At 37.9% G+C, this 18,891-nt stretch overlaps 1 protein-coding gene across 3 annotated transcripts in view; it reads left to right on the top strand.

The window, feature by feature from the left end:
* Nucleotides 1–817: 817 nt before the first annotated feature.
* CEP162 (centrosomal protein 162) overlaps nucleotides 818–18,891 on the top strand; it is a 58,211-nt gene continuing 40,137 nt past the window's right edge. For 2 of the 3 annotated variants that reach the window (XR_006413905.1, XM_044422157.1), the window contains exons 1-6: nucleotides 818–915; nucleotides 3,920–4,014; nucleotides 4,782–4,892; nucleotides 10,883–11,009; nucleotides 17,009–17,155; nucleotides 17,875–18,061. Coding sequence is in view for 1 of the 3 variants with exons in the window: in XM_044422157.1 (XP_044278092.1) it covers nucleotides 4,833–4,892; nucleotides 10,883–11,009; nucleotides 17,009–17,155; nucleotides 17,875–18,061 (521 nt within the window). In the remaining 2 variants the exon portion in view is untranslated. Of the gene's footprint in view, nucleotides 916–3,919; nucleotides 4,015–4,781; nucleotides 4,893–10,882; nucleotides 11,010–17,008; nucleotides 17,156–17,874; nucleotides 18,062–18,891 lie in introns of those variants that run through there. The other variant, XM_044422158.1, reaches the window with a different exon arrangement.

Below are 18,891 nucleotides of genomic sequence, written 5' to 3'. Positions count from 1 at the left end.
CCTGAGCGCTGTTGGGAGCTTCCTGCCATGGTTGCATCCCGGTTCCAAGAGCCCGATTTATTTTTTTTCTTCTCCCGTGAGATCTGTCCATGGAAATCAACCGAGTGGTCGCAGTATTTTATCCCCGCAGCTATGAGAGCTGCGTTCAAATGTGATACCTTCGAACAAAAAGCAGAAAAAAAGTAGAGTTCATTCGTTAATATTTTTGTGTGGGGGAAAAACGTGCGTTTCTTAATAGTCTAAACATTTAAAAGTACATTTTTCATGCATGTCAAAAAAAGTCCGTATGCAAGACGCTGGTTTCGAGTTGGAAAGGAGGCGTGCAGACTTAAAATTTCAAACCCCTTAGTCTTTATTAGGCCAACCAAAAGATCATATTGCGCACACGCACGCACACAAAAAGGTATACGCTAATAATCGAAACCAGAATTATGCTTATGGCCAACGCCTCTCTGCTTGTTTTTTTGATATATGGAAGCAGCTCTTTTGCTCTAGGGATCGTTTAAAATGACTTTTCTAATATGAACCCGGAATTCTCCCATACAGACAATTCTAAGTTACCTAGCTCTGTGCTCTATGCTCCCTCCTTCCCATCATCTAAAGTGACGTTACCGTAGACGAAGAAAGAAGGCGCGAATTGCTTTAAGGGCGGGCGGAGAGAGAAGAGACGGAAAGCGATACAGTAGTACTTACCACGTGACACCAGAAAACGAAGACGCTTTTCTACCACATACTCTCCCTCTCAAAGCGGGAATTGTCCCACGTGACTACGCAATAGCCTATCACCGTACGGAGCGCCTTCGCTACCGCGGCCTCCGTTCGTTTCCTAGGAAACCTCCCTGCCGACGCCGGGAGCCGGTGGGACCAAGTTGCGATTGGAATCCGCGATTTCTGCGGAGGATTCCAGCTCGTCAGGTGAAGTCCGAGGAGGGGGTACAGGAAGCCCTCAGGGGGTACAGGGATGCCTTCGCCCATTTTTGTTTGCAGTGGGAGGCAGGTGGGAGGTCCGCCACGGGAGGGGAGGTCGGTCAGGGTCGCCTCGCGTGCCGCCTGTGGTTGGTAGGGCAGGTGGGAGCGTTCCCTGGAGCTTGCGGAGCGGTCCCGCTGTCGCGGTTCCTGAGGGCATCCTTCCGCTCGCAGCTGCATTAGTCCCACAGCCTCGTCACCATTTGTCAAGAAGAACGGGTTGGGGTGGGGAATTCAGTCATAAACTTGTGTTGAGAGGAATCACGAAAGCCTTGAACCAGAGTAAGGGAAGTTCGAACAAAATTTTAATTTTCGCGCTATTTTTATTTGGGTTTTACTGTATGGAAATGATGCTGTGCTTTACTTTGTTTTATTGTAAAACCGTCCTGAGACTATTTGGTAAGAGAACGGTATAGAAAAGTTTTAAATAAATAAATAAGCATGTGTCTCAGTCGCAAAACCAGAGTCAGCAGTACAGTGGTGTCCATGTCTGAGCGACAAGGGCATAGTGGAATCAGGGGTCTGAGCACCAAAATGCAATTCCATTTCTTTAAACTCACCGTTCTGTTCCTGTGCAAACGTCATTTGGCACAACAGGAAATTGAGAGTAGACTTAAAACAGGATTGGGGAACATGTGGCCCTCCAGATATTATGCAACTGCAATTCCCATCATCCGCATCATTGGCTATGCTTCACTCTTAAAAAGAAATCACCCAATTGTACATGGAATAGAATTACTGGGAAACAATGAAGAACACCAAGTTTGTAGCTTACATCAAAACATAATATAGTTGTAACATCAGTAGCAATAAAAGTAATAACAGCATTCTATTTCTTGAGGAAACTGAGGGTGGTGTTTGGGTTTTTTTTGGTGGGGGGGTTGGATCCTTTCATCACCCTTTTAGGCTGAAAGGTAAGGTAGGCTAAAATACAGTGACAGACCCAAGGGCACCAAGTGAACTTTATGGCAGAGTTGAATCCAGTTGTCCTGAGTCCTATACCAGTGCTAATCACACTGGCTCTCACCATACCTAACTCTCACTAGTTCTGGGTAGACTGTGAAGAACACTGAAGAAAACTCTCCAACTTGAATGGGCAGAAGAAAAGATGCAATTGTTTACTCAGAAGGAAGCCACACTGAGTTCTCTGAGTCATACCCTTGTGTGTGTGTGTGTGTGTGTGTGTGTGTTTAGGATTGCACCCTGGGGGGGAAGAACTTGAGGCTATGGTAGAAAGATCACTGATATGTCAGGTCATTATGTGGCACTGAGTATGCATGCATGAGGCACTGCAACAGTGCTAAGAATAATTAGGAAAGGAGCTGTGCAATAAATATTGTTTTGCTGTTATGTAGTATTCTCCTGTAGCAAAGATGCTAAATGTAGTACATGTTGCATCAGTATCTCCTGTTTAGATAACTATAACTTCAGTCCAAAATGAATATAGAAAATGAAAACTAAAATGATCAAGAGATTGGAGCTATTTCCCTACAAAAGAAAAGCTAAAGCCTTTGAGTCTTTTTGATAAAGGAAAAAAATGCAATTTGTGAACATTATTGAGGTTCATAAAATTGTAAATAGTGGAAAGACTGTAGGTATTTTTTACTTGTGATATTCAGATGTAAGCTTGCCTAATGCTTTGTAGTTGGTTCAACACAAGATACCATGTACAATGACATATTTAACTTAGGGGCTTCACTAGGACACTTTATGGCCATAATTACTAGCTTTGAAAGGGAATCAACAAATAATGAATCATTGATCTATTACCAGTTATTAGCTATGGTAACTAGTGGATTCTATATCTCTGAGGCAGGAACATCAGGGTCATACAAGAGGAAATAGCCTTTAACTATGTACTGCTTCTATGCTCTCTAACCTTGAGGTATCTGACTGCTTACTGTTTAAGGCTGAACTAGATGGATACTTGATCCAATGAAGCAAGGATGTTCTTATCACCCATAGTTAATACACTTCAGAACTACATAAATATAAATGTCCAGTCTGCCTTGGACTGGATTCATGCAGCTGAAATTTTCAAACGTCTTTGCTCTTAATAGTTTCAGTAGGACAATCGGGTTTAGGAGAACATTGGATTCAGGCTTTCAGCTCAAAATATGAGTGCAGTGTATAGATACTGTACTACATTCGTAGGAGCATTTTAGGATTTCCTTTGAATGCTGTCTTCAAATGAAACTTAGCTGGTGGCATCAAGGAGGGGCTTCTGTGTGGCAGCTCCCAAATTATACAATAACCTCCTGACTGAGGTGCACCTCGTTCCAACTTTACCTACCATTTTTGTAGCTCCAGGTAACTGAGAGGCATTTACCAACTTGAAATAGCACACAGGGATTATTGCTAGCTGTTGTTGTTTTTTTTTTAGCAGACTTAGCAGTGTGGTCTGGTTTTAGCTGCTTAGCTGTAAAAATATTGGCTTAAAATTTTTAATTATGTTATATTGTTCCTTTATTCTATATTTTATTGTATTTACAATTGTTCATTGCCCAGATAGCTTTGGCTATGGAAGATGTGGGGAAAATGCCTGTACACTATATAGGTTTTATTTTATGAAGAGAACTGCTTTTTTTCTCTTTGCAAAACCTCAAAATTATAAAATATTGCTGTACTTAGTTGTATTCATTATCACTAAAGCAATTTGTTATCATTTCTTGTACCCTTTAAAAAGGCAGATTAGATTACGTGTCAGGAGAAGTAGCCTTTGTAATCTTCTTATAATCTTTTCTGAGACTGTTTCCATGGGCTTACGTGACATTATTTTATTTTATTTTGTGCACTCATTCTTGTTCTACTAATGTGTTGTGTATGTAACAGGTGTGCAATGAGAAAGAGAAATTGGAATTTGTTGAGAACATCTCGTGCAGGTAGTTGTCATTTTGAAAGTACTTTAAAATGTCACATTAAATCTAATCTTCTCTACTTTATATTTATATAGTACATTTTCCCATGGATCCTGAACTGCTTTCAGAAAATCTTCTGTAGTGGTGTGCATCCATTTGTATTGGCACAGGAAGAATTCTTCATTGTCAGGTAATTGTGCAATGTGTTTATATTTGTAATGAGAGTAAGTAGTATTTTGTTCTTTACAGATCTATGCAAAAGTATATGAGAACTGTACAACTAGAAAATAAATCATGAGATATCCGAGTAGTACTGTGCTGCCTGTAATTATTTAAATCTAAGGACTATTTTTGTGGTGTTATTTGGACTAGGTGGCTTCTTGAACAAAACCAATCTTGCTTGCTTGCTTGCCTGCCTGCCTGCTTATATGGGATCCTCAGTAGTCATGGTGCTTTACAGAGAGTAATGTAAGGAAAAATATTAGCACCCTAAGAAGCTTATATTTAACCAATTCTGCCACAGTCTAATGCTCTCTAGATGTGTCAGACTGCAGCTCCCATTATCCTCAGACAGTATGACCATATTGGCAGTGAGTGGTAGGCATTATGGTCTAACATATCTGAGGGCACAAGGTTGTGGAAGGCTATTCTATCCCACAGTTAGAAGCTTAGATGAGAAGAGTTTTCATTTTAAGGCATACATGCTTGGACAAAAATGACTTCAGGATTAAAATGTAAAAGAATTTAGGGAAATTATATTCCTGGCCTCAGTTCAAACATTAACAATTGCAGAATATAAACTTCTTTTAAAAATGGCTTTTTTTGTATTTATGTGTGTAGTATAGTGTAGTGTATTAGGGCCAGATGTCAAATTATGTGCATGAAGAGCATGAGGAGTAATACATTTTCAATTCAAGTACCATGCTGCAATAATTACATTTTGCTTTTTCATTTCAGTATTTATTTAGTCATTTTAGTGACTTGGGACTTTAAATCCAGTTGTTGACTATGGCTCATCGATTTTCTGAAGAAGACACAGATGAGGAGTTTGAAAAGTTTTTGAAGGAGGTAGGTGTGTTTTTCTTTAAGCGTTTCATTTACATTTAATACCATCCTGCCATTGCCCTATTTCTCAACATTTCCAGATTGTCCACAGCTCCTGAAGGCAGCTTAGTCTTGTGTCAGCCACTAGCTTTATCAAGAGAGTTCCTCAATATGTTCAGCAGCATGCAGAGCAAACTTTTCCAGTTTTCTCTATTTACCTTGCACTGTATCCTGGCTATCTTTAATCAAAATGCTGTATTTGATATGTGAATCAGCACTTCAGAACTTGTATATTTGGCTTTATTATGGTTTAATCCACAGCTTACCTAAAGGAGACCATGTAGTTGGAGTTCTTTGACCACTGGAAATGTACCACATAAATGCTTATTATTCATGTTGACTTAGGGCTCAGTCTTTAATTACTTGGAATGAAAAATCCAAAACCAATGGAATTTTCCCTGTTTAAGAATCAAATCAGAAATCCCATTCAGGAGAATAGGTTTAAGTAAGACTACATTGGAATATTGGTGCTCAAATAGTCATGCTATTTTACAATCTGAGCATGTACACAAGGTGTTGCGGAAATCCTTCAATGTATATGCTCATTGCTTGCACAAATCATGTAACTGCAGTTGTCACATACTGAGACAGCTCAGGCATAATTCCAGACATGAAAGCTGGAGAAAGTGTTTAGCAGCCATAGCAGGGTTGCTTCCCTTCAGTTGACATATGGATAAAGTTCATTCTGTAAGCATTTTATTCTTCTGAGGCAAGTGTATATGTGCATCTACCCATTAATCACGGCCATGTACTTTATAACTATTGCCATTCCGTCACATAGAAACAGAGCAAGTCAGAACGGCTTCCTGGGCCATCTGACCCCCACCCCCTGGCTCCACCCAGCTCCTCTCATGTAATCCCCAACATGTGGTTGTCTGGTCTTTCCTTGAATGCCCTCACTGATGGGGCCTCAACCACCTCACTTGGAAACCCATTCCATATTCAAGGGGTTCTAACCATCAGGAAGCACTTACTGACATCCAACCTGAAGCCTGGTTTCTTGAGCTTTGCCCTACTGGGAAGAGCGATGCATTCTCAGTTTCTTTCTCTTTGTGTATATGTGTCAGGAATATAGAACTCTTGTAATCACAGGACTGAATTCAGTTTCGGAGAATGTCTCAGGCTGCATTTAACTGGTTAACAGAGCCAAATGTAAAAGGTGTGGAGTAGAAAAGCAAAGGTACCAGCTTAAAACCTGATATTTTAGGTTAAAGGTCTTACTTCCAGTACTAAACCTTAGGAGAGGCATTTCATCTTTTAAAATGGATGATAAACTTCACAAAACACAGGAAACTGCCAAACAGTTGGTAGTTGGAGAGAAGGAAGGGGGTTAGGGGAACAGGGCATGGCCATCTAAGGCACCCAGGTTGGTCAAACAGGAACCCTTGGAGTGCTTGATTTTGGGGGTGAGGGGGTGTTTGTAGTGGAGTGGGGAAGGAGCATGCATGTATGCCTGGGTGTTTATTATTTGACAGATAACAGGTAGGGCTGTGGCCAAGCCTTCTGCTTTTAGCCATCCAGTCCTATTTGTTTTGGAAATCAGTGCCCCACATCAGGGTTGTTAATGCAGCCAGATTATTCATAGCAGGGCAAAAATGAGGAGTAAGCTTATGTTTTTGGTGAAATACTGAATTTGCTAGTTTGAATTTCACTCTCACATTTACAGTGTGTAGTATTGTGCTGATGATGACCTTGTACTCACGGCTAACTGTGCTGGGTCTTAACACTCGTGTATTCAAAATGTTATTAGTGTACATCATTAATAAGGCAACTTGGTTGATTTAACTATTACTGCATGTGAATTTTTAAACATTCCTGTCCGTCAGTATCTGAGCTGCAGTGGACTCCATCTGTTGGCCAGAGCCAAGAATACCCATCTAAGTGTTTGTAGAATCTGTTTCAGGTCTTGCTGGAGGCTCCTGATAAGTGAAAGTTGGGAGCCTTGAGGGACAAGGTATATAAGGGCAAGTTCTTCTCTCCAGAAGCTGCCTCAGTAGCACAGGTCTTCCTTCTTGCACAGGCCTTGCCTTCCTTGCCACACCTTCACTATTCCTGGCCCTGCTTTGTCTCAAGCACCTGCACCACTGTTTGTCCTCCTGCTTCTCAACCATGGGCTTGTTAATGTCCATGTTCTTGTCTTCCCCGGTACATGTCTGTGGTTCTCACTTTGGCCTGTTCTTTAACTACAGCTTGGGCTTGCTATCGAACCTTGCTATTGGACTTAGGACTCTGTATCGCCCTGGGTTCTGTTGCCCTTGTCCCAGTCCCTCTGTCTTGACTCCTGCCACCCATACCGCAGCTCTTGACACTATCACTGTATATTGACTTACTAATAAGAAATATCTGCCTTTATCTAGCTGCTCTGTGTACACTATATTTTTCTGTGGACATACAAACTTTGTTCATTAAACTAGCACTGGAATGCTACATTTAGAAAGACCTGGAGAGTCGTTCCCTTTTCAATAGTGGTCAGACAATTAATATTTCAGGGAACTGTAATGGCAAGTTTTCTGTAAATGTTTCCTTCCCCAGCTGTTACTCTTCTATTTGAAGTTGACAAGATGGCTGGACATAGACGGTTTCCAGATCTCAGTCACAACATCTGGGGAGGTTTCAGTTTCTTCAGTTACAATACCCTGAGGGGTATCAGCATCATCCAAGTCCCACTTGTTGAACAGAAAATGCAGTTACTTACAAAAGAAATAGCAAGTGATAACAGAACATGCATCAAACACCTGTCAATAACTCCCAACTCAGTTGTTTTGGGGCATTGGTATTGCATTAATTCTTGTCTGTGCCTTAGAAAACAGAACTTAACATGGACTATTTTATTTATAGGCTATATATTAAAATTATATTAAAGAAGTAAATCTGCTTTCCCTGGGTAGTTCAACAACTTGGAAGAGTTAAACATATATTCTGTTGTTTTGTTTTTTTACTACTAGACTAGTTTTTCCTAATCTGTATCCTCCAGATGTTTGAAGTGAAACCCCCAGAATTCCTGACCAATGGCCATTGTAGCTGGGATTGATAGGAGTTGAAATCCAAAATATCTGAAGAGTAGTAGGTTGGGGAAAACTCTCCAGGAAAAGTGTAAAACCTTAATTTAAATCATTATGGCTTGGTTTAGATCTAAGGCTAGGTCATGCTTGCACTAACCATAGTTTAGGCTCCAAACCATGATTGTGCACTAAACATATAGGCAACACATGGTTTATGCTGATTTCTTGTTCCCCCGCACCTTCTCTGAGATTCCATGGATGGTATCCAAAGCAACGGCTTTCAAATATGGAGCAATGTTCTAAACTATGATTTGTCAGAATGGATATAACAGAAAAACACTTTCAAATCATGGCTTAAGTTCCTGGCCAGTCATACACCATATGTTATTATATAGTGTTGGTTCAGACTTCATGACAAAGTATGGATTTGCAATTCACTGGCTGATGTTACGCTTGAACTGTCTCTGTATGCAACAGTTGTACACTTAGACATTTTGTGAAAGCTGTAGGGATATAGGCAAGTGTTGTTGCTGTAGTTGTATTGTGTTTCATTTAATTGCACTTTAGAGTTAAGATTTTAATGTTGTTTGAGTATGCCCTAGGCTCTTTGGTGAGGAAGGACAGGATATAAATAAAGGAAATGGTGATCTATATATGTGTAGATTGCAAACATTTTCCTAAGTAGAAGTGATTTCAGTGTATGAAATATGCCTGTATAGGTCTTACACAAATTAAATGGCTTAGTTCTTGTACTGCAAGGGTATAGCAGTCTAGCAAATAGGTCCATAGAATTAACAAATATTCATCTAGTCCGCTTTCCCACATGAATTTTAGCTCACTTTTTCCCAACCTTGTGCTGGCTATTAAAGATGAGAGTGCCAATCTATGTACTTCTCTTGAAAATATAAAACTCCCAATTTTTAAAATTGTATTCAGAAGTATATAATAGAGTTAGTGAAATATCAGAGCAGTACGAGTGTTTTTTTTCTTCATGTCAGTCTTTCCCAGTTACATTCTTCATGAAGGCTATGACACCTTTGACTACTGAGGAATTCACAAAGCAATAACTAATAAGAAAACTACAAAATCACTTGGGATGGATGGATTTTCATTTGAATGATATAAAACCTTCTCCAGCATTTCGTTCCAAAGTTTTATAAGTAACTTATTTTTCATTCAGATCAGGCTGTCTTGTCAGCACTCAGTGATGCATATATTTCTGTGATTGCTAGGGATCACATCTATTGCATTATCAGCCTATTTACTAATCAATGTTCACATTAAGAATATTAACATTGGTGTTGGCCAGTAGATTGCAACAAGCTATTACAATAGTCCAGCCAGTCTGAGTGGAGTTTATGAAAAATAGACAGGGGCAGAAAATTTTAGACTGGTTGTTGACTTGGTAGCACTCAATAAGGACCAAACAGATACAACTATTATTGTTCTCTAGATGCAGAAAAGGCCTTTGACAACATTTATTAGAATGTTGACTTTAATGTAGAATTTCTTAAATCAGAATTCTATATTCAACCCCAAAAGCTAGAGTTTGGACTAAAAACCTTTTGTCTGATTTCTTTTTATTTGGACAAGGTACAAAACGGAGACAGAAATGTTGCTGTTTGCCCTCTGTTTGGAATACCTGGTGTGTGCTATTTGACAGAATCCTGATATTCACAGATTTGTGCTTAATTCTTCAGAATCCATTTTTATTGTTTCTTTTGAAACCCTAATCATCTGATCCAACTTAGATGCAGATGACTGATACTTTGGGTTGTTTGTCTGGCTAATGAACTTACTAGTCAAAGTCAAAATTCATTACTCATTTGGGAATATCATTCATACAGATAAGTCTCAGATGATTAAGCTTAATTCCAGTAAGTTCATAAATGAAACATTTTTTCTTACAGGACATTAGTAGATGAGCATCTTTAAACTTGAGTCTATGGGGTAGGGTAAATGAACTCAAAAATAATGTAGTGCCTCAAATTGTTTAGTTCTACAAGACATTTCTTTAGTTATACCTGGCAAGTATTTTCAAGAACATTATGCTTTGTTTCATACATTTCTGTGGGGTTTAGCTCAGCCACAAACATCTTGGAAAAGGATGTAACTTCCAACAAATCAGGCCTATTTGTTGACTAGACTTTTTTTCCCACTTTGATTAAACTTGCCCTTCAGTTTTGGAATCTACAGATTTGGGTCCTCTACCTTGATAAATTGTATTGGGCTCTCATTATGCCAAAACAGATAGTATACCTCCCACAGTTACAGCAGTTGGAGGGGTGTTTATACTTTCAGATCAATTACAATTTGATCCTTTTGGCAGTTTCCAGGGCAAAATTGGAAGTATCGAATAAGGCTAAACAGCTGTATTGACCAATGATTTTGGTTTGTAAGTATTACTTATTAGTGAATAAATATGGTACACAGGGTCTTAAGCAAGAATGGAATAACAGACTGGATTGTCTTTCAATGGATTGCTTCATTGGCATTTATTTTGGAAGGGTTAGCAGATCTTAAGTTATGTCTGTTTCAATCAAATAATGTTTCCAGTATATTGGACACCACAGCATCATTAATAGCATATTTTTATCTAACGCAGACAACTGTTGGAGGTATAACACATTAAATCCTTCTCTCACCCATATGTTTTGACATTGCCAGCTGATACAATTGTGTGTTATCATCAGTACTAGCCACATGAATGTAACCTGTGGTTAAAGCTTTGCATAGAATTGTCACAGGTTATTTTTTCATTTCTTTGCAATATGACTGCACTATTTGCATCCCCACAAAGTGTATACCCATGTATATACCTGCTAACTGAAGATAAACATCACATACTTAATTCTCTTTAAACTCAGTGGGACTTAGGCTGGACCATGCACTTTTAATAGGGACCAAAAAACAAAAACCCAAAGAGCACAAATTATTCTCTTTCTGATTCAGTCTCTTTCAGATGATTCACTTGGAAATGAACCAAAGAAAAAATCCAGTATTCCTGAGACTATGGGACAGGCTAGGCATAAGAAGCATTCTGTGCCATGGTGGATATCTGAGGAAGATTCAGATGATGGTATGAAATTCAATTTGATGTAATGTGTCTGTTCTTTGTGACCACAAGGTGTCAGTCAAGTCCTTTTGTGTCAATAACAGCTTTCCTGGTACTTTTTCTACTACTGACTGCATTTCATATTGCAAGATAATTTTCAGTTTTGAAAATTATGTTCTTAAATACAAAATATGAATAGTGGAACCAGTGTGCACATTTGTGTATGAAATAACCTTCCATAAGCACACCAGAATGCTATGAATGCAAGATTTTGCACAAACTTGAGAAAATAGCAGCACTGCAAGAATTCCTACATAACAGGTTCTCTGGATTAAGATTAATTTCTTAGATCCTATAAAGTATAGAAAAGGCAAGTTTCCTATTCACTCTTCCCCTCTGCAGCCATCTGTGCAGTCATCCCCTCTGAAAATCCTTTCTGGAGGGTCAGCCTTTCCTGAACAATGTGGGGTGTAGTGCAGAAGGCTACAGTGAGGAGAGGAAACACATCTTCCATGAGCTTCATTTAGTGAGATTATTTTAGTGTTCAAGACAGTATCTTTTCAGTATCACTTTCAGAACAAGGACAGTTGAAAGTCTAGGAAATATGGGTTACAGTACAAAGTCACACTTCTATGCTGTATACTAGTTTAGCTTTTCCTTCTTGGTTCTGCTAATAATTAAGAAATCCAAAAGAAATTCCAGTTAATTCCAGAAACACTCTCCTGCTTTCTTCTGGAACCTTTCAAGGTACATGAATAATGTTTCCTTATTTACTTCTATATTTAGATTTTGCCAGATAGCAAAAATGAGAGGATACACTTGCAATCTGAAGCATAATTATTTGGGATTAAGTTGCATTGAGTTCAGTAGAAATTCCTTATGAATAAATATGGAAAGGATCACATTGTTTTTGATCATATATTCTTTTGGAGCTGAATTAGCATAGGATAGTATAAAGAAAGATTGGGCAAATTGTGGAGTGCCTCTGCTGTAAAACACAAGAATTATTTGAATATTTCTGTCATTTTCTATCCAAAGGAAATTTTACAGACCCAGATATTTGATAAGCAATTGTCTGTTCCTCTGTGTTTTCATCATTATGCAATATTTTTGTAATACTACAGTTCCTGCACATATGCAGAAGCTATATGATAAATGGTTAGTTTCTCATCCCATCTTTTGGCCAAACCTGGCTATAAATTAGGAACAAGTAGTATGAAGAGCAAAATAAGTTTTAGAATTGTTGGAAATCAAATGATATTCATATAACAACTGTGAGATGAACATTGGTTTATTTTCACCAGATATGCCACTAACATTCCATCAAATCTGAAAATCTCTCTTTTACTCAGTTTGCAGAAGTAAGTTTGCTGTGCAAAGTCTTTATATAAAGGCCCCATATTTTTATATGAAGCTACTCTAAATCCAGTTCTGCAGTATTTTCAGCTTTTGGACTGTGATCCTAAGCACCCATATTTTGACATATGATGATTTCAAATTAATAGAACAAATAAAGATGTCCAGGACTCAGGTGCCACTACGCTTTCTGCTGTATGATCTACTTTTCTATGGTCTGGATGTAGACCTGCTCTTCTTTAAATGCAAGTTCATGAAAGTTTCTTGGCTCAATCAGCAGTTTTTATGAGTTCACCCTTCCCCTGCAATTCTTGGTGTCATCTCCCATACATTTCTGGATGGTTCTCCAACTATGTAGAACCTATTTTCAGATGGAAACAGAAGGAAAAATCTGCTAAAATTTCACCTCTCCTTCTGCCAGTGGGAACATGTGGCTGGGACGCAAGCCACAGGTTTTCTGAATCCAAACCCATTAGTTGAAACAGCCTTAGATTTTGGACTGCCCTGCGTATGTGACACACTTAGATGGTCAACACCACATTAGTTCAACTATAGTCAGTAAAATTCCAGTGGAATATGTAAGCAAATTTTAAACAGCATGGTGGTTTTGTATTACACAATCTCTTATTTATTCCATGAGCAAAAAAGCCATTATCATTATCATTGCTACTGTTATTCTCTCTCTGCATTGACTGATAGCAATATCTGCCAGCATCATTGCAGAACTTCCACAGCTGGTGGAAAGTTGAAATAGGTTAATGTGCATAAGTCAAGGTTGCCAGATTACTTACCCAGAGATATTTCATTTAGTTTTGTTTTGTTTCTGGAGAAATACCTTTAAGAAGCCTCCTTAATGTTGGTGCCAGCGCTCCAATAGAAAACAAGCAAAATTACACTGTAGTCTAATGAAGTGAACTTTGGTGAGATAACTCAAATAATGTTATTGGCTTCAGATTAAGAAGAGATTAATTTGCAAAAGACTGAATAAACAAGCCACTTACGTGGCTGCATGGAGGATGTAATAGCTCCTATTCACACACTGACCAGATCCTGAAGAAATTATTCTCTACGACAGTAAGAAAGGAATCTATACCACCTTATTGTGATAGTATACTTGGATGCTTTGTTTTTAAGCAAGGTACTTTCCAATCCATGCTCAGTGTGTTAAAACAACAACAAAGTTATCTAGACAGTGTGTCTTCTTTGATCTTTAATTAAATCCTTTTTGGACAGCTTTGTTTTTACTTTTTGGTCACTCTTGCATATTTTTCTCTGTGCTATATGCTCCCTGGATTTCCCTAAGTTCCTAAGACAAACAGGTTTATCAAACTAAGGAATGAGAAGAAGTTTGTTGAAGAAAAAGATGAAATGGTTGAAGATGGTGAAAAGAAGATACTACTTTCAAATAACCAGTCTGGTACTAGATTAAATTTCTGTTGGTAGTTAGCAGCTTGATGTTGTTTTGTGTTGCAAGTAAAAATCAATCCCTCCTCAGTAATAATGTGTTTCTTGGGTTTGATGGCTTTTGTAATTCTGTGTGCTGTTGCCAAAAATAATTAGAAAACACACACTAACAAAAGCAAATTGGTAAAAACTGATGGTTTATCTTGCATGTAGAAGGGCCCAGTCCAAGGCCTCTCCATGAAGGACAAGAAAAACAGCCTGTCTAGAAATCTGGAAAACTAATGTTAGGGCATTTATTTTATTTCAGTTTACAGGCTGTCTTTCTGGATTCCATTTCAAAGGGATCTAGTTGCTTTCACTTAGTATAAGCAGTTTTTAAATTCCTATAAAATATGTTGAGCTAGTTTGAATAGTTCTGTAATTTGTCTTTGTTTCATGAGCCCCATGTAGATGTATAGTTCAGTGCTTAATAAGGAATTGAGATTAAGAAATCTCAACCTGGATCTGGTCTCCAACACATGTTTGCATAGAGACCTGTCGTATAACAAATGTGTAATCAGTGCTCATCTGATTGTGTGGTATGCATGTAAGACTATGTAAACATGGCATTCATTATATGAATGTTGCAGGGACCTGGACTGGTGCACTGCAGTGAGACAGAGAGTTCAATCAGACTTTCTCTGTTGTACCATTGGAGTGAATGGCTGCACAGAACTATTGTGTTCCAGTTTTATATGAATTCCAACTTTTCCTTTGAATGAGATGGAGTTTGTAAAGTTACAGATTCACAGTATAAACACTAGATGGTTGAATGCTATCCTGCAATTGTAAGCTTGGCTTAGTATAAATATAATCTCTTTTGTTTAATTAGATTACTTTTACCACTATTTGAAGAAGAATACTATTCACTTAAAAAGTAATCTATGGGTTCTGTCCATTGGGTGCATGAGTAGAAGGCAAGTTCCTTTCCCCTGATACTCCCTGTACCTACTTAAAATCCTTCCAGAGGACTAAGAGAATCTACTGACCATTGTGCGTTGTATTGTACATGGCTGTAATAGAAAAGGGAATTGGCCAGAATCAGATGGGGGGAATCCTGCAATATCAGAGCCTGATGACTTAAACCATGGCTAATACATCCCTGTTGGTTCTCTTGTACCCTTGATACGATTAGCAGTCATGTTCTTCTTGACCATCTAGCTGGATTGTGGTCAGAAAGCACTGTGAAAGATTATTATGTTCCTTCTTGGAGGGCCAAGTGTGCTGTTCAGGAGTTCACCGGGAGTTGACACTAACTAGGATGGCCTTTAAATGTGCCCCAGAAGGCTATATAGGGTTTCCTCCTAGCATGTTCTGCATTTCAACCATAGAAGTCCTTTGTGCCACCCAAAAATCATATTCCAAAGAGCTTCTCATCCCTCAAACAGATTTTGAGGGTCTGCTGACAGGGCAGGGAATCAACTCCTCCTGTTTCCCCCTGTGGAAGTGTTTCTCTAATGCAATGACACCACTGGATTCAATCTATTGTTTTTGTTGCCCTTTCTGTTACTTGTTTTAATATTATTGTTGGCTCTTGCAACTTTCTAATTTTATTTATAAATTGTTTTGTGGTTTTCAAATACATTGTTCATACAATGTAAGTTTATATGTTAGAGCTTTCCTTGGGAGGCCTTTGTCCTGAAATATGGATTAAGAATATATGTAATTTTAGCTATATTCTGCAAGTTGCATGCTGCTGTTTGTATGAATAACATAATTAGGTTTAGTTTCCTTAATCAGAGTTTTAGCTCACAGGTAAACTCAGATCCAACCCTTTGCTTCATAGCCTTTTCTGTATTTTCTGTCATCATGTGACTGCTTCAGAATATATTAGTGGATTGAATTTTTCAGAAGGGCATGTCAGCTTGTTGGAACATTGGAAGCATGTCAATTAAAAAGAGTTTAATCTATAAATGTGATATGCTGATACTGACATTTAGAATCATAGAATAGTAGAAATGGAAGGGGCCAAGAGAGCCATCAGGTCCAATCCCTCTACTGTTGCAGGTCACCAATTTAGACTTTTGGATTTTCATCTGAGCCATTCCATCTGTCTTGAAAAATTGACTAAGTTCTGTTAAAGTATTTCAGAAATAAATATGGAAACTGGTGGTGTTTTGATTAACATTCAGTCTAATTTTGGCAAACCAATGATAGTCACTTTGATAATTTGCACTGCAAACTACTTGAGTGCTTAAACGTTTTACTTTTTAATTTTTTAGATTGGGTAGGTTTCAAGTAGAATGGAGGTATATAATGCTACTTGCAAAAGCGTGTATGCTTTTTGTTAATCCAGCAAAATTAAATCCAAAGAAGTACATTATATTTTAGAGGAGTTGTCTAATTATGTGTGATACAGTTCAGCCTGCACTGTGAAAATAACTAAATATTGAGTCATTTTTAAGCTTGATAACATTATTTATCCTTCTCTTTGGCCCCTAACCCATTACTTGTAAACTGTTTTGTGCGTAGTCAAAGTAGTTCCTCCTAAACCTTTTTCAAGCGCATCCCGCAGCAAGGCACTGGCTAAATACAAAACATTGGAAAAATCCCTTAACGCAAAGAAAAGAGAACATTTAAACAATGAAGAGATTTCTGCTACTGACAATCATAATGATACTGAGGGTAACAAATCTAATCTGGCTTCTCACTGTTTTTACATATAATTGAAACACACATTTTTATTAAAAAATTACCTCTTTTGAATTAAAGCTGTTGGTTTTTACAACCAAGGTGATGATGGGTTCAATGAAGTAACCGGGGCTCTATTTCCTGAAATATGTGCGGATCTAGTTATTTGTTTTACAACCTACCAACTGTTCTAATTGTTTGTCTTTAATTATTGGATGTATTAATAGAACACTCAACCTTTGGGAATACCTATCTGTTACATATAAACCAAGAACTAGCAGCCTGTTGCGCACAGGATTTAGATGTACATTATCTTTTGGCAAGAATCTGTGAATGAAGTAGCCTGGTTATTACTGAAGGTGTACAGTAGAAATCTAAAGAGCACCCATGTGCTTTGGGCATGATGGGGGCATTTTATTTTTCATTTTGCAGTCCTTGAGGTAACTTTTGAAAGCAATATGTAAATTGTACTTACCAATAAAGTGTTCTTTGAGATCTTCATCATGCAGTACACTTGTACCTAAACAAAATATTCATATGTTCCTTTAAAAAAATGTTATAATGTTTTCCCCTTTCCCCTTCTTTGTTTTAAGGAATACATGGCAGAAGGGGTAGCTTTCTGAAGTCAAAAAGGCTTTCTCATTCCATTGTGGAAGTAGATGAAGATAATGCAGAAGGCATTCAGCTCCAACAACCTAATGTTTCTGTCTCTTTAAGTAGGGATAGCCTGGAAACTAATGGTAAAAGTACTTGAAATACCCTCTTCCTCACTGTACTATTTTTAACCAATTAGTAACCAACATATCTCAGGTTATGTTTTAGTTATAAACATAGTTTTTAAACAAGTATACATGCTGAATAAGTAAGAATACTGAACTGAACATTTCACAACAGTACTACACATTTATTTTTATGCTGGTGCCATAATTAAAAACACTGGCTTGTTCCAGCTACAGTAGTTCAGTCCAGTTGAAAAAAGTAGCATCTTGGGTTTTTCGGAATTGCTTCCATTGTATCATTGCTCTAATCCAGTGGTTCATTCTAACATTTATTTAATACATTTCTTTACTGCCCAATAGCCAAAACACTCTCTTGGAGTGCCAGTGTACAAACCCTCACAGTGTCCAAAACATATTTCCTGTTACTTTCTATATGGAGAACGTTTGTAGGCCTAGATTGACTTCCTGTATTGAAATAAATGGGAATACAAAGCCATGTGCAATAGATATTTGCATCCTGATGCATACGAATCTCTGGTTTTGAAAGGATATGTGTCGGATCAAGTCATGCATTTGGTGACATCATAGATCTGTGCATTTTACTATTTAAAGCTGAGTTTGCACATTATTAGATAGTATTCCCCTGTAATTACCTCTGATGAAAATGAATGCATACTTATTAACTGTACTGATTTACACTTTTGTATTAATATTTATATTGGCATGCTTTTACACTGTAGATTCAGTTGTTGCTCTGGGGCCTGCTGAGAATTGTTTGCTAGCCGGATTGGATACTTTGGAAGAACAAGAGGAAAAGGAGCAGTTCTTTGCTGATCTTGAGAAGGGAGTATCATCTACTATTGACTATTCAAGATTAAATAAGGAGCTGGACTCCAATAATTCTGAAGAATTACAAACATTTCTAAGGTAAAGTAATAGGGATCAACAGTGGTTGTAATTCTAGCACTCAAATTTCAAAACAGTCAGTTGTGAACTGTTTCAAAATTTTATTGTTTTAGTTGTATATAAGTATTATTTATCAACAATTTCATTTTAAATATCCAAGTTTTTCTAACAGCAAAATTCTGTGCTGTGACTAATTACACAGATTAAAGAGTCATGCTATGACAAATGTATAGTCATGATTCCGGTTGCAAAAGATGTGTAACATTTAGGACTGGGACTTGAAATATTCTCCCCATGCAGCCATGAAAATCACAGTGTAGCTTTAGGCAAGTCAATGACTCTCTGACTAAACTACTTAGCAGGATTTCTTGAGGGCAAAATGAGGAGAAGAATGGTCTGTATGCCACTTCAGCACATCAGAGAAAAGGTGGGATATAAATGTAAAAAATACTGAAAATGGTTTCCATCAGCTATGGGACATACAAGGCCTTTGATGGAAATCACAAATTAGGAGCAGACTCATACAGAAGAAGGCAATCTTTTGACTCTCCAGACCACAAGCCATTTAGTGCTATAAAAGTTAAAACAACATTGTGAATTGTGCATGGTATCAAGTTGGAATGCTCTGTAGTTGCTTCAAGATTCTTAAGGTGCATGCTGAAGAGAGCCTGATGGCCACATTACATTCTCTAGTTTCTAAACATTTTCAATGATAGCCCCACATATACAGTGTGGCAATAGTCCAATTGCAAGATAATCAAAGCACAGATTATTGTGGACAGATCAGCCTTCTCCAGCTTATTTTATTATTGGATTAATTAAACTCCCAGTATTTATCTGAGAAAAAACAC

This window comes from Varanus komodoensis, unplaced genomic scaffold (genome assembly GCF_004798865.1).
Source record: "Varanus komodoensis strain SLA01 unplaced genomic scaffold, ASM479886v1 scaffold12, whole genome shotgun sequence".
Taxonomy (NCBI): Eukaryota; Metazoa; Chordata; class Lepidosauria; order Squamata; family Varanidae; genus Varanus; species Varanus komodoensis.
This window is presented reverse-complemented; position numbering and strand designations above follow the sequence as displayed.